Genomic DNA, 15,638 nt, shown 5'->3' with positions numbered 1-15,638 from the left:
AAAAGGAGTTAAAGAAGATCACACTACGCCTGTTGATGAAATGTTCCTATGAACAACTTTGTGGAGAATTTTGGACTGAAACAGCAGTGACACATTAATTGCCATTGTTCATTTGTATCCTGTACACTGTTGTGTTTAGGTAGGGCTGCCATACGTCTGGGTTTTCCCTGACACACCCAGTAATCGGGCTGTCAAAATGGCGTCCGGGCATTTTTTTTGCTGAATCGGCAAAATGTCCATGAAAACCCGGACGTATGGCAAGCAGGGTGAATTTTATTTAAAAATGCTCAAATAATCCAAAAAAGCTCAAAAACATAATTGCGGGGGGAGCTCAACAACTTTGTCCAAATTTTCACTTTTGGGAATATGGCAACCCTAGTTTAGGGGTGTTTTCAAAAGGGCAATTCATAAACCACAAGCCTTACTTCCCAACCTTGCACTATCATATTATTATACTAGCATGGAGTATTGTGTTCTTCTTTTGTTTTAAAGAGGAATTGAGTAGTTTTCAATATAAAGACAGTAAAGTGTAAGCTGGAAATAGGTAATATATTTGACATTTTTATTACTTGGCAGGTATATTGTTAGATGTCCTGATGTGACTAAGAGTTTTCTAATAATATACATTTCATTTGTTTTCTTCAGAAGAACTTCCCTAGCAGCTAAAGAACAGGCTCATCTGCCTCATGGTCAGCTAGGGTACAAGGGATGAGGATCCTTTGCGACAGCATTGTCCACATATGGGGAAAGGGTGGAAGAAGTTGAGGGCAGGATAGCAAGGTCTCGGAACAACACAGATTGCTTTGGAGGAAGGGCGCGTTAAAAGTACATTGGGAGTTGAAAGTAACTCAAAAGCCGACTTGGAAATAAAGAATTATGGGGATGGCGGACCACCTGCTGCTCCATCCAAGAGCATTGCTGCAGAGTCCTACTGTGTTGCGCATAGGATGTGCTGGTGTGTGGGAGCATCATATGCAACCTCCATAGTGTAGCCTTATTTACCGAAGAAAAAACTGTACCTGCAGCTTTCTCATGCTCCCTTTCCACATTCTCAGTTCATATGGATCTGTCTGCCTTACAGTCCAGTAGCTCTTCAAGGCCAAAAGGCATGGCAAGAGAGCAGCAAATGTGGTCACCATAGTGCGCCACGTGGTAGCGCTGACACAAGGCTGTACCCTCACAGCAGTGGAGACTCACCTGGTCATCTGAAGGCAATTTTTACTTAACAATAGATAACCAGATGAGAGACAGTTTTCTGTCCCGAATTAGAACATTAACATACCACAACCCCTTTTAGAGTTTGAGGGAGAGCCTTCTGCTTCTTTTGTGTGTTAAGTGGCATTTGCAATAACTTGGGTTATGTTTACATTCTGTTCAAATGCTAAAAGTGTTATGGAAATGCAAAATATTATTATTTGTTGGCAGGCTTCTGAATTCCTAGTTTCCAATATTTAGACCTGTGGGAGTTATGTCTCCCATATTTTCGGTTTTGTCTCCAGTACTCATTCTGTTTTGAAAGCTGAATGCAAACCCGTTTCATGGCTAAAGAGTTGGTAAGATGGCAGTCCTCCTTAAACCTGCATAGTAGTGAAGGTTTGCTGCACTAGATAGCAAACGTTGCAGAGAAAGCCAATTTTCCAGTCAGGTTCTATTGGGAACATTGGCTTTAAGATTTGACCCATGCCATACTTCTAAGTGAGATTCCTAATACATATGCCCCAAATAATTTATTTAGAAAATGTGTATGCTACTCTTCCCTATCATGATTTACTAGAGATTTGGAAGTATTGGCCACTAATAAGTTTAGGGTAAATTTCCATCAGAGCCACTGAGCAGAGTGTTTGACTGTGATCATGTCCTTTTAGTCCCATAGTATAGCCATAATTTTCAGTGGCAAAGGACTTCAGAGGAAAAACCTGGCAGGAATCTGCAGAGAACCGATAATATTTTGTTCCACTTGGATTCCAGGGAAGGGCTAGGAACTTCTTGTTTCCAGACAGCATTTGGAGCGTGTGAGATGAGGGGAAATGGTTTAGCTCCAGTGACATGCAGAGAGAGTACCAGAAAATCTCTGAGGAGAGTTGCATGCCCTGTTGTTCCAGTCTGCCAATTTAGCAAGCTGGTGCTGTGGTGCAGTTGTGCTGGTACAGGAGATTTGTTGAGATGTTCGGAATCTCAGGTGGCTATTGGCAGAGGAGGTGAGGGGGAACCAACTAGGGCTGGGCAAAACTGGCTGTGGTTTGGTTCGTTGCAAGACTGATGATTCAGCAAACCATGGGCGAAGCACATCTTAGCATAGGATTACGTGTGAACATTTCACTGGCAAAGTAAAGCTCATTGGAAGAAATGGGCATTGTCAGTACCAATTCGCTGGTGACAGTATATTAAATAAAAGCACTACATCGAAAGGCACTGCAACTTGGCAAGGAAGACATAACAGAAGCAGACAGCTAAAGATTAGAGCTGGACAAAATAAATCCAAAGCAGGAACTTATTTCTGTCGTTCTTAGATGTGAGGGTGAGAAGCCATTGCGCAGGCTATTAAAAAGCACAATAGATTCTCTACTGCTGTATTTTGTTGCGTTCTGTATGAAGTGAGAAAAAAAGGCATTCCTAGGGCTGTTTGGAATGGTAGTCAAATAACAGCTAGAGGGCATCTGTTTTAGAAAGCCTGCTGTAGCCACTGCACAACATCTTTTAGGTGTTATTGAACTCTCTTGGCAAACCAGTGACTATACGCATTAAGGTTTTTCGTGTGCCCGCCCCCCCCCCCCCCAATTCTAATTAAAACAACCAGGAAGAATGAAACCTATTTCCACAATTTAAGTCAAGAAGGTTTGGTACTGAAAGTAAACACTGTTATATTAAATAAAACCGGCACGTTTCCCATTTGCTGGTGTGCAGTGGGTGAGAATGGTTTACTGACCATTGTCCCCAACTACGGAAAAGAATACCTCCTGTATGAGATGTTTACTATGCATGTTGTGGGTAAGGAAAGTTTTGTGGTTAATGTGTATAATGACTGGTCAGTGTGCACATTCACCACGTCCCTTGGAGACTGTGCACATGATCTAACCATGAAAAGATAATTGTGCACTTTTCCTGGTCAGTATATGCAATCTTCACCAGGCCCTATCTTGACTACGTTTTGTACATGTTCTTGCCATTACACATTTACTCTAACAGGCAGCACTTCTCACCAGACTGCTCCATACTTTCCTCACATGCTTTTGCTTGCCCTTCAATTCTACAATGCCTGTTGCTTGCCCAGATAAAGAATTCAGAGAAGTGTGTGTGTGTGTTTTAGTGTGGAGCTCTAACTTTAACATGGTTCAAATGTAGCCTACTCTACATGGAAGAGTCACACCCTTTGCTCTGGCCACTTTTACCTCTTACTCCACCAGCCAGTGTCATGCGGCCCCCATAAAGTTTGCCATGACAAAATGTGGCCCTCTGACTGGAAGAGATTCCCCGAACCCTCCAGTAAAGGCTTTTGTAAACCAGTTCATTAACACAGACGTTAATGAGAACTTCCAGCAATCTGTGTTAAGGGCATCTGGCACCATATGTGAAGTTAACTTCCCTTTTTTTATCCTAGTTTCCCCAAGGTCATTCGGGTAGTGATGTAACTGGAAGCTAGAAACGTTTTCTAGCTTGCATATCCCAAAGTGGCATGGATCTGCTGACGGGAGAAGCTTTCAATTTCTGCCACTTTTAAGGATGGGCTGTCTTGACTTCATTTTGTCTCTTGAGGAAAAGAAGATTTCGTAGCCCACGGTCATTCATTGCATAGCCCACCCAAAGGCATACGCATGCAGTTCCAGTGGCTCCATTTCAAGAACTGATACTGCCCAGAGATAAAAAGGTAGGACACATTTTCACACTCGGGTATTCGATTACATTTCATAGGGAGCTTACTCCCACTCACATCCACTCACTATGTGGATTCCTTGCCCCTCCCCGCACATCCCTGCACACTTAAAAGTCCTGTATCTTGAGCATATTTAACCTCATGCCTGGCCTAAACTCTTCACATGCCTCTCCTGCTTCCTTTTGGATATCTTTTTTCTCTTACAGCCTCTTTTATTTTCTACCCTCGGTACAGATTCTGCCTTTCCTTCTTCCTGTGTGTCTCCTGACCAATGAAAGCACTTGTAGCAAGGAAATTTGAGAAAGGAAGATCCTCTATCCCCATCTGCATTAAGGGCCGAGCATCTAGTGATATAGTCAGGGCTGCCAATGCCTGAACTTTGACTACATGGATTGCCTTAGGAAGGAAGGCATAACAGGGCCAAAACTAACAAAAAGAATTTCAACAGAGACAAATGTAATTTCCGCACTTAGGCAGGAAGAACCAGCTGCAGAAATAGGGGACACCTGCCTTGCTATTGAAAAGGATCTTGGGGGCTTAGTAGACACAAGCTTAACATGAGTCAACAGTGCAATGCAGTTTTTAAGCAGAGGTTGGATGGCCATTTGTCAGGGGTGCTTTAGATGAGATTCCTGCATTGCAGGGGGTTGGACTAGATGACCCCTGAGGTCCTTTTTTCCAGTGCTGGGTAACTGCTGTTAATCAGGGACACCCTCAGAGACTTAGGAATCTGCTTGGTTTCCAGGGCTCTCTGTGGAGCTTATTCACATGGATGTCTGAAGCTGCTCTGCACATGACCTGCTGAACCTTTGAAATGGGGAATTGACCTTGTTGGCCATTGAGACAGTGGATCGTAGGCATCCATTTCCCCTGCTTCATATTCATAATTTTCCTTTGTAGGAATAGAAGTCTGGCAATAGCCAATCATCTTAAACATAACAAAGCACAACCTACATATCAAAGACTGCCTAAGTTTTGCATATATTTCAAACAGGTTCTATTTTAGGCTTGTAAAAATTGGCGGTGGGTGCATTAATGCTGAATGTTTCCCTAACACACTCTCTCTCTCTCTCTCTCTCTCTCTCTCTCTCTCTCTCTCTCTCTCTCTCTGCATTCTTCTTTATTTTTCAGGTCATTCTTATGCAATAGGCTAAAAGTAATTTAAATGTGCAGGATGAAAAAATGGCACAGGCACTGCTGGTACCACCAGGACCTGACAGCTTCCGCTATTTTACTAGAGAATCTCTTGCAGCTATTGAAAAACGATGTGCAGAGGAAAAAGCTAAAAAGCCCAAACAGGATCATTCAGATGCTGATGACGAAAATGGACCAAAACCAAATAGTGACTTGGAAGCAGGGAAAACACTTCCATTTATATATGGAGACATTCCTCCAGGAATGGTGTCCGAACCTTTGGAGGACCTTGACCCTTATTATAGCAATAAAAAAGTGAGTTATTTTGTTAAGACTGGCTGGATTTTGGCCACTGCATTAATGCCTTTTCACTGTTTACTTAATCCCTCTCTTTCTACTTGATTTCAACCAGAAAACATTTGGGCTTGCACGAAATGTTGCTCTGTTTGCGTAATCATTTTTTTCTTTAATGACAACATGTATGTTCTTTCTGTTGCCTGTTCATACAGAGGCCCAAGCTCCTCTGCCCACCACCAACAGTTCTCTAGCCCTCTTCCCACATTTGAGTTCTTCCTGGGTTCCTTGGGTCACCTTTCCATCTTCCCTCAGTACCTGTTCCCAGGGATGTTCCAGAACTGTGGAAGGGGAAAGCCTAAGGAGAAGCCCTTTCCAAAACTCCCTTCCTGCCTGGTGGCGAGGCTTGGCAAGGGCTCCTCTTGAAGGAGAAGCTTCTTTTCAAGGAGAAGCACTTTTCGAAGCTCCCTTCCCACCCAGCAACAAAGCTGGATGGTGGAATGCCTCCCCTCTTGCCAACGGTGAGAAAGAACACGCCCTGCAGAGCTTTGCTGTTGGACCTTCTCCACCCCTAGGGCCAGGGTATATCAGCGGCAAAGCTGGTGGCAGAATGCTGTGCCGCTCCACTGCTGCCTCCTTTTCTCTTACCTGGGTTGCTTCTGCAGTGGTGGTATGGCGGGGCGCTTGCGGGAGTGCTGCCTCTTCCATTTCCACCACCTGAGGCAGCTGCTTCATCCCATGTCATGGGTGGGCCGGTTCTGCCTGTTCTTAGAAGGAATGTACTTTCCTGGCTCGCCACTGATTTTTCTCCCATAAAGAGTTCTCCGTTGCTTCCTGCTGCATCTCCATTGCCAAGGCAGTATGTGTTGTAAGTAAACCTCCCTTTCAAATATAAGTTGTTCCTCTGGTGGCAGGTTCCTTGCCAGTTCCTCTCCAAGGAGGAAAAGTGCCTCTCTTACAGGTGTGGAGACAAAGTTCAGCTGCTTCAAGCCCTTGAAGCCCCAACGGCAGCCAGCCTCTGACAGGTGTACTTCCGGGTTGATACCCAAGATTCCACGGCATGGGGTGTCAACTCCATCTGGTGTCTGCAGGTACTGGGACTTGCCGAGGAATCTTTTTCAGCTGAGATCGTAGAGACTGTGCCGCCGGGGTGCAAGGCCCCAGTGATTAATCCTCCTCCTGCAAAGGTTTTGAACGGATGCTGTTGAATTATTGTGCCACTTGTAGAGATTAACTATGAGTCAGTTCACCAAGTCCATAGTGGTGTGTCACCAACTGAATTTTTGTGTTTGCTGATTGCCTCACCACACTCCAGAATATGAGTTCTCGTGTGCTCAGTCCACTTTAGGGAAATGGTTGGGAGGAAGATGACCGATGATATTCATAGGAGAGTAGTTTTGTGTGCATATATATCATTGGTCTTTGATACTGCTTTTAGGATGAGGTGCTCTGATTACTTGGGTCACCTTGACAAAAAAATAGTGACTCTAAGCGGTCTTGCTGTTGATAATAATAATTCTATTAACTTGAGGGGACATTGGCTTGAATCCAGTTGTAAAAGTGCAGTGGGGTGAGTCAGCAAGAAGCTCCATCTTCCATTGAAATCAGCGAAGCAACAAATTGTAGGTAGTAAATAATCTGTGAACAATACATGATTGGGTTTTTTTTAATCCTACGTTCTTTTTTTTTGTTTGTTTTGTTTTCCAGACCTTCATAGTATTGAATAGAGGGAAGGCAATTTTCCGATTCAGTGCCACATCTGCCTTGTACATTTTAACCCCTTTCAATCCTCTCAGAAAAATTGCTATTAAAATTTTGGTACATTCATATCCTTTTCAAGTCGTTTGCCTTTAAATGTTTGGAATTAAATTTGAAGTATTTTCCAATGTCATTTTGCAAACAGCAACAACAGCTGTCCTGTTTACAGATACTTTGTAAACCAATGTCCTTTTTTGGTAGTTGAAAGCACATGCGTGTTGAGAACACGGGTGGGGGACCTGTTATTGGTCATTAGTCTGAAACTCCTATCAGTCCCAGGCAGCATTGCCAAAGGGGAAGGATTGTGGGATTTGGAGTCCATCAATATCTGGAGGGCCACAGGTTTGCCAGACTGGCTTTAAAAGCATGAATGATCAGGTTCAAAACTTTATTGACCAGAAAATACCATTTGTAGTTAATGGACTTCAGCGTGTATCTAGAACTATAGCAGTACCTGTCAAGAATGACCATTTGACAATATTGGGGGATTCGGCAAGAACCAAGATCTTTGCTCACAGTTTATTCAGGGAGTGCTTCTTAATTAATGTTGGTGTTCTAAACCAGGGATGGGGAAGATGCAGCTGGCCAGATTTACATGTGCAGGTTACCAAAATGGCAGAAGCACTGCTTGTACCACTAGGATGTTAGTAACCTCTGTTTTAAAAGAAGCATCTCAGAAGTAACTGGATGGCACTGGTCCCCTTCCTGCACTTTGTGGTGGAGGGGCACATGAGAAGCGACTTGGGGATTTGAGGCAGAGAAAGCAATTGGAGCGAACGGAGCAGAGAAAATTCATTATCCTTGCCCGTGTTAATGTCAACATTTTCCTTTGAATATCTTGTGAGTAATCTTTTATCTGTGATAAATCTTTTATCTGGATAGCTAAACCACTAAGTGAAGCATCAACAGGGAAGGAAGAGTTATTTCAGAGTTATTGGCTGTCTTCAGAAACTTGTAGAAAGTCTACGAAAACGTCCAAATTTGGAAAACAGAAAGAGACAATAAATAGCTAACTGGTTTTTAATAACTTATGCCACAGTTGTATGGCTGGTTCATATAGTCACAGATAGATACTGTGCTGTCTTGGGTCACACACATGCCTATACCCTGCTAGCAAATGGAGAGCATAACCTCTTGATAGTGACACATCCACTGTGACCCGGCAGCAACTTCTGCAATTTCTGAAGATTAATCTGGTAAAGTAGGCTCTCCTCTAGAAAAGCTCATGCTACCATGAATCTGTTTTTTAAAAGAGTGACACAAGTCTCTGTCTTTTCTTTTTCTTTGTTTTGCTGCTGCAGGCAAAACGTTGGAACTCTTGAAAAGTTGTGTGTGTCCACTGCTTTTTATTAAAAAGAGGTTATTTAAAGTGGGTGCTGTCATTAACTTGGTTTTATAACCTGATCTCTGATTTAATGGCCATCATTCCTTGACCACATCTTACTTTATTCAGCATGCTGATTATGTGCACTATTTTGACCAACTGTGTATTTATGACTATGAGCAACCCTCCAGAATGGACCAAGAATGTAGAGTAAGTAAATACCTTTTTTAAAAAATAAAAATAAAAATGTGTAATCTGTTTTGATTCTTTGCTATTTCAGATGTGAATTTTGACCAGCTGTCTCCAATAATTTTCCTATTATGATTTGTGCATTTTCTTATCCCTTTTCTTCAGAGCTTTAAAGAGGATCCTAAATGAAAACATATTTTGTGATTTTTGTTTAATTTCCTGTTTTTCTTCCATGGAACTCAAGACAGCATACGTAGGGTGTTCCCAGCAGTCTTCTATCTCGGCGATGAATAGACAAGGCATCATTCACACAATTAGCAATCATGTGAATGGCTTCTTAAACATAAACTCCAGGAGTGTCCAGGGCCCATTGGACAGAGGGGACTCTACAGTGCAGAGAGGGGACTGTAATCCTCCCCCTTCCCATGCTGTGCTTCTAACTGGGCCTCCTGCACCTGCTGCTTGCAGTGGACAGGGAAAGCTCCCATTGGAATGAATGAGAACTCACCCCCCCCAAAACGCAAATAGCAAGTATAGGGGCCCTGATCTGGGTCAGGAATACAGGATGGAGCAGAGGGTTAACCCCCCAACTCCATGCCAAGGTCTTACCATGCCTGCCATTTACTGTTCATGCAATTGCTAATTGTGTGGATGGCGTTGCATGTAACTTGGTCCTCGTGCACCCTCACGCCTTCACGCGCTATGTCATGTGCCTTCGCACCATGTCCTGGGATTGCCTTATAGGGATTCAGCATTTTTCCTTGCACTTTAAATGGAGCATGTTTAAATTTTCACCACACTTACCCTAAGGGCTACCCTGGGCCCAATTCTGTGCATGCTGTATGAATGCCGGCCATCCCTGTTGTCCCTGCCATATTCGCATGGAGACGGGACACAAACATCATGTTGTACACTTGTTAAAACATATGTGCACAGGCCAGAACCCTGCAGTAAATTTTCTCTTTTTTTGCAGGGGGTGGAGGGGATGACAGCAAAATTGTGGTCTGCATGTACAGTTGTACATGCCCTGGAACTCGGACGTTTTGGCTCCTGAACGATTGAAACCCGGAAGTGACTGTTCTGGTTTTCGAACGTTCTTTTGGAAGCCGAACATCTGACAGGGCTTCCACGGCTTCCGATTGGCTGCAGGAGCCGTGCTTTGGAAGTCGAATGGACTTCTGGAACGGATTCCGTTCGACTTCTGAAGTATGGCTGTATAGGGTTTTACCTGTGTATATGACATAACGGAGTGGAGGGCTTCTCTTTAAGTGCCAGCAAGCCAGGCTTCCCCGTGGAGAACTCGTATATCAATTTCTCCACCAGCATACATGTTAGAATGGGTGATTTGACATCCTTATTTGGTTGGTACAATTAAGCAGTTGTGTGGTAGAATACATTATGTAGCACAATTTTGGCTGTTGCCCTAATGGTTTCAGTGGTTGAAAGGGCTTCTGTATTTCTTAAATATGATGCAAATGTAGCACCATAGCTGCTGAACCAGATCAGTTAGGGTTGCCCCCTTTATTTTTGATTCAGGTACTGTACATCCAAGGTGTCTAAAACTATTACTTTTATCAGATGCTCATTACAGAGAGTAAAACAAAGTCAACAATAATTCTTTATTTGTATGCCTTTAGGTACACATTCACTGGAATTTATACCTTTGAATCACTTATAAAAATTCTCGCAAGGGGCTTTTGTCTAGAAGGTTTCACTTTTCTTCGAGACCCATGGAATTGGCTCGACTTCAGCGTAATTTTAATGGCGTAAGTGCTTTAACCATTTGTTAAAAGCTTATAAGGGCATGAAATTAGTGTCAATCTGTACCAGCGTTGGGGAAATTGTTAGCCTCCTGATGCTGGACTCCAACTGCAATGAAGCCAATGTGCAACAGTTAATGGGAGTTGTAGTCCAACGATATCCAAAGGGCAGCAGATTTCCCCATCCCAATGTATACCATACCAAGAAGCATGTATCGAATTGAGCATGAATTCTGCTATCAGTAAAGTTTCCAATTCACAATATACAAACCAGCAAAAGTGATATTTATTTACTTGCTTATTTAAATTTTAGGAATGCTAATTTCATGTCCTGCATTCCAGGAACCATCATTTGACAACATGCTAATATATTAAATTAGTTTAGTTCAACCTTTCAGGTCCAAAATGGGTGTTTTACTTTGGCGAAACTTAACGGCAGGTGTCAGTTTGTAAATGTGAATCTTATGCTTAGTTTAATATTGCAAAAGGTGAAATCACCAAGTTGGTTTTGATGAAAGACCCCAAGTCATTAGCTTGAGCTCTGCAATTCTGAGTAACTGTGATTTAATTCTACAGGTATGTAACAGAATTTGTAAACCTAGGCAATGTTTCAGCTCTTCGAACTTTCAGAGTATTGAGAGCTTTGAAAACTATTTCTGTAATCCCAGGTAAGAAGTGAGTGGAATGATGAAGTGCCAGGCCCCTTGTATCTCCAACTGTTTTTTGTGTGCTGTCATTGTGTTTGTGTGTGAACTCCCCTATTGCAGATATTTGACAGAGTTTGTGGACCTGGGCAATGTCTCAGCGTTGAGAACATTCAGAGTTCTCCGGGCATTGAAAACAATATCAGTCATACCAGGTGAGACCTAGGTTAAACACGGAGGCTGATTTTTCAGTTCCACTATTTTCTAGCACTAGTCTCATTAATCGCTGCCCATGTTGCTAAAAGTCAGGAATCGGAAGATCCCTTGTCTTTTCAAATCTACCATTTATTTTAATTTGCAAAATCAGCCTTCGAGTTTAGCAAACAATTGCATGAGACGTCTACAGAATGCACAGCCTATCCGTTACATTTTGTTTTGGGGTTTGCTTTTTACTGTTGTTGCTGCATAAAGGTAACAATTTTTTCCCCTTCCACACTAAACAGCTTTAATGCTCTGGCATTTGTATTGCCATATAACTTGGCACATATTGCCTGAAGACTGCAATCTTAAACCAGGGGCGAAAATAGGCTTTATTTCACCTGAGTCAAAGACTCAGCTTGGCACACACACACATCCCCAATGTGCATTCACGCATACACACACAGAGGCTGGGATCATCAATGGCACCTCTCTAGGGGCTTCACCCTGGGCAAAAAACCTGACCAGACTCCGCCCCTTAGCTACAGCTCTGTTTAAACACACTTATTAGAGAATCAGCCCCACCTAATCGGTGGAACTTATTCCAAGTAAACATGCATAAGATTGTGCTGCATGGCCAAAATTTGGACTAAGCTCTGAAAGCTTTTATTATTTTATTTTATTTTATTTTATAACTTACCTGTTTCAATAAACATTGCTTGGGAACATGTTAATGAATGTCATTGTGAACATAGCCTGGGATCTTATTACCTACCTATTTTTCTTCTCCTTTTTTCCCCTTTGGGGAGTGGGTGGGGCGGAGAATGGATTGTGATTGGTGAAAATGCTTTTAAAGAAAAAATAGGGTTTTAAGAGAAGAAAAAATAGGGTTTTTCTTTGTTGTTGTTGCTGCTGTTATTTTTGGTTATTTTTAACTAAATGCTATTATTAAATGTTGGCATTCCATGAATGAGAAAGCTTCTTGTTTTGCAAGGGGGGGGGAGTGTACATTTAATGTAATGTACACTGCATTCGTGAACAGTTTTTGCTCTTCATGCATTTTCACAAGTTCTGGTGCTGTTCATTAAGCTTTACCGTGTCGCAAACAAGATGTTGTTCGCTGTTTCTGCATGGCATTTTAAACAGGACAGAAGAATGCTTGATACGTATTAATACCTCTTTCGATCCCATTTGCAGGCCTGAAGACCATTGTGGGGGCCCTAATTCAGTCAGTGAAGAAGCTCTCGGATGTGATGATCCTGACCGTGTTTTGTCTGAGTGTATTTGCTTTAATAGGGCTGCAGCTTTTCATGGGGAACTTGAGGCATAAATGCCTGATTTGGCCACCGGAAAATTTTACTTTTGAAAGCAACTTCAATAATAGCACAGTGGGAGAAAATGGTACATTTGTTAACACTACAGAGAGCACCTTTGACTGGGAGGAGTACATTGAGGAAGAAAGTAAGCATGATTGATACGAATATATACACCTACATAGGACATGTGTTATGCAAGATATATATATATATATATATATATATATATATATATATATATATATATATATATAAAACAGCTGAAAGATTAAAATTAGGGATGCAACATTTGGTCCAAGCAGTTGGCTATTTCACCTGGCTAAAAGCCTTTTGATCTGACAAAATGGTCTCCTCCAATTAATCAGGAAGCAAATTTCTTTAAAAATAAATAAATCAGCAAGTCATGTTTTAATATGCACTCACAAAAGTGCATATTACTCACAAAAACCAACAAATGTCACCACTGGAGGCATTTCTCATTCTCTCTTGCACAGGAGGGAATGCATCTTTTAAGATGTGCCATCACCTATTTTTTTAAAAAAAATGTATTATTCTTCAGAACTTTTGTTATTCATGCACAAATTTATGCAGTTCAAATCAGTGAACTCTGGAGTGAGCAATCAACTAAAATTTCTTTAATTTGTTTAACAATCCTTATCCTTACTCTCAATCAGTAGGGTACCTTTAGCCCTCAAGTGCCAAGACAACAGTGATTTGGAAAGAGATTCTTAGCTGTTTAAAAACAAAACAAAACAAAACAAATATTTGCATAACTTTGTGTATTTTTTTTTTAAAGAAGTGTATTCTTTCCTTTGATGGGATCCAGACTACCCATGGGTAGGAATGGGAGAGGTATCCCCCCCATAACTCTTCCCCTTGCAGCCAGCTCTGCCTCTCCCCAAAAGGCTGCTGTAGGGGACCACCCATTGGACCCATCAGAAAAGCAGGGGAGGTGGCACTGGGAGCTGCTGGGAGGAAGGGGAGTTGCTAAAAATTGCCTCTCCCACTCCCTTCCCTCCAGCGGGAGCCTCTACTGGATCTTGAGCTGCTCTGCAAATGGAAGGAGAAGATGGGGACCAAATCACTTGGTTATAGTTCTATATGAATCTGTGTTTCATTACAGCAATGGCTGAAAAATACAGTTCTTTATCCTTTCCCCCCCAAATCAGGTCATTTTTATGTTTTGGAAGGACAAAGAGATGCCCTGCTTTGTGGCAACAGCTCTGATGCTGGGTAAGAATTTTTAATAATCTGTTGAGTTCTCTACAGTAAAACCAGGGAGCACCAAGCCTGTTGACTGAGAGGTCCCTGAACACTCCGGCACCTATTAGGAGCTTTGGTATGAGTGAGTAGTCTCAACTACACACACACATACCCTTTCGCAAGCAGTCCTAGGAGTCCGGAATGTGCCCATACCAGGCTAGAATATAACCTAATGTAAATAAGGCATCTAGTTTAGGATATAGGATCAAGATAGGTTATTGGAAATACATTTACTGGCTTTATCTCCATAAAAAAAAATTTTTTAAGTGAGATAATAAAGCAGTTTGGCAATTAGGTGCACGGGTTTCTCCTAGGGGAGAGAGAAGAGTATGCATATGCCAGCAATTATCTCCTTTGAAACGATCTGGGCTTAATTGCTAGAGCAGCTTTCTGATTCCAGAGGTCACCTTCTGCAAAACTGCATTGGCTGGGACGGTGTGTGTGTGTGTGTGTGTGTGTGTGTGTGTGTGGCTATTTATGATGCTATCTTTAGCCAATGGGTTAGAGATGACAACCCTACGCATTACATAGGGATTTCCCAGCCTAAGCCTTCTCTCTTTTGCAACCCCTTTGCCTTCTAAAAAGCTGGTTTTGGGAACCGCTGGGGAAATCAAGCAATGTGGCATGTAGATCTGCCTTTTTAATGCCATAGGGTGGTTGGTTTTGTACCTAACTCCCTTGATTAATTCACTTGGGGGGTAGGGAAGCTCTTTCAGCCACCTTCCTTTATGGACAACCTTTAGGGAGCCAATGGTGGGTGAGGCCAGAGGCAAAAGAGGGCACAACACTAATTGTAAATGTTGCCTTTGTTCGGGAGGCTAGTTTCTTCGCTCTACCCTCCTCCATTCAGGCAAACAAGAAGCATGATTGGATTTCAAGGCCTGGCAAAAGCATTCGGGGAGTTCTAGGGAGGCTGTGTGGCCTTAAGAGACCCCAGATGAGAGTCTTGACAGAGAGGCCTTGTTTGTCCCCATCCCTGACGCCACTAAAGAAGATCAGACAGTTGCAGACTCTCGCCATTGAAAAGGCTCTCCCAAAATTTTGACCATGTAGAAGACCCAACAAAACTACTTGTTCATACCTCATTTGAGAGGTATAGTCATAGTGAAGATGCATATGTAACAAATGAATAAGTAACATGGAATTAAGAATATAGATCGAAATTAAGGATATGGATAGTGAAGAGAAATAAAAGGCTTAAAAGCGACTCTGGAGCAAAGCATGCCTCTACCAAACTTCAATCCTATTAAACTAGCCCTTTTAGCTTTGTGCTGAGTCATTGCTGTAGCAAAATGTTTGCTTGAGAGCCAATTAGAAATAATAAAACGAGGTGATAAAATATTTGAGTTGCATTTAAATTATTCCATGAGCATTTGGCCTTGGAATTAATCATAAATGTTTCATTATTAGTCCAGAAGCGTATCTGTGTTTGTCTGTTGCATAAAAAATAGACCAAGTGCCCTGTGGCAACTTAAAAGTCTAACAGATTGAATGGCATCATGAGTCTGAGACATACACTCCTTCGTCTCATGTGTGAGCCAATCTGGCTGAAGGTTAATGCTAGATTTATCTTTAAAAATACAACTCTATATATTTTTTTCTGAATGAAATCTTGTAGACTTCCAATGGAATCTTGTAGAATCTACAAAATAACTTTGGAATTGAAAGATTAGACACTTTGGTCAGTGGTTCAGCTACTTCTGGGGGCAATTCACAGCAAACTTAGGCTTGCAACTAAAATTGCCTTATAAAACATACTTCCAAGGCATATGTAGATGCAAATCCTCATTTCAGAAATAAGCAGACTTACAGTGCAGCCCTGAACATGTCTACTCAGAAGTAAGTCCCAGTGAGTTTGGTGGGGCTTACTCTGAGGTAAGTAGGAAT

The 15,638-nt window shown here is 42.1% G+C and overlaps 1 protein-coding gene across 2 annotated transcripts in view; it reads left to right on the top strand.

Moving 5' to 3' along the window:
• Positions 1 to 15,638, top strand: part of LOC117056133 (sodium channel protein type 2 subunit alpha-like) — a 63,783-nt gene that overhangs the window by 6,295 nt on the left and 41,850 nt on the right. The window contains exons 2-9 of one of the 2 annotated variants that reach the window (XM_033166272.1): positions 3,599 to 3,865; positions 5,003 to 5,320; positions 7,007 to 7,126; positions 8,503 to 8,591; positions 10,208 to 10,336; positions 11,098 to 11,189; positions 12,370 to 12,633; positions 13,658 to 13,721. In XM_033166272.1, coding sequence (XP_033022163.1) covers positions 5,054 to 5,320; positions 7,007 to 7,126; positions 8,503 to 8,591; positions 10,208 to 10,336; positions 11,098 to 11,189; positions 12,370 to 12,633; positions 13,658 to 13,721 — 1,025 coding nt within the window. In that variant the 5' untranslated portion in view covers positions 3,599 to 3,865; positions 5,003 to 5,053. Of the gene's footprint in view, positions 1 to 3,598; positions 3,866 to 5,002; positions 5,321 to 7,006; positions 7,127 to 8,502; positions 8,592 to 10,207; positions 10,337 to 10,906; positions 10,999 to 11,097; positions 11,190 to 12,369; positions 12,634 to 13,657; positions 13,722 to 15,638 lie in introns of both variants that reach the window. The other variant, XM_033166282.1, reaches the window with a different exon arrangement.

The sequence above is a fragment of the Lacerta agilis genome, chromosome 1, assembly GCF_009819535.1.
Source record: "Lacerta agilis isolate rLacAgi1 chromosome 1, rLacAgi1.pri, whole genome shotgun sequence".
NCBI classification, from domain to species: domain Eukaryota; kingdom Metazoa; phylum Chordata; class Lepidosauria; order Squamata; family Lacertidae; genus Lacerta; species Lacerta agilis.
This window is presented reverse-complemented; position numbering and strand designations above follow the sequence as displayed.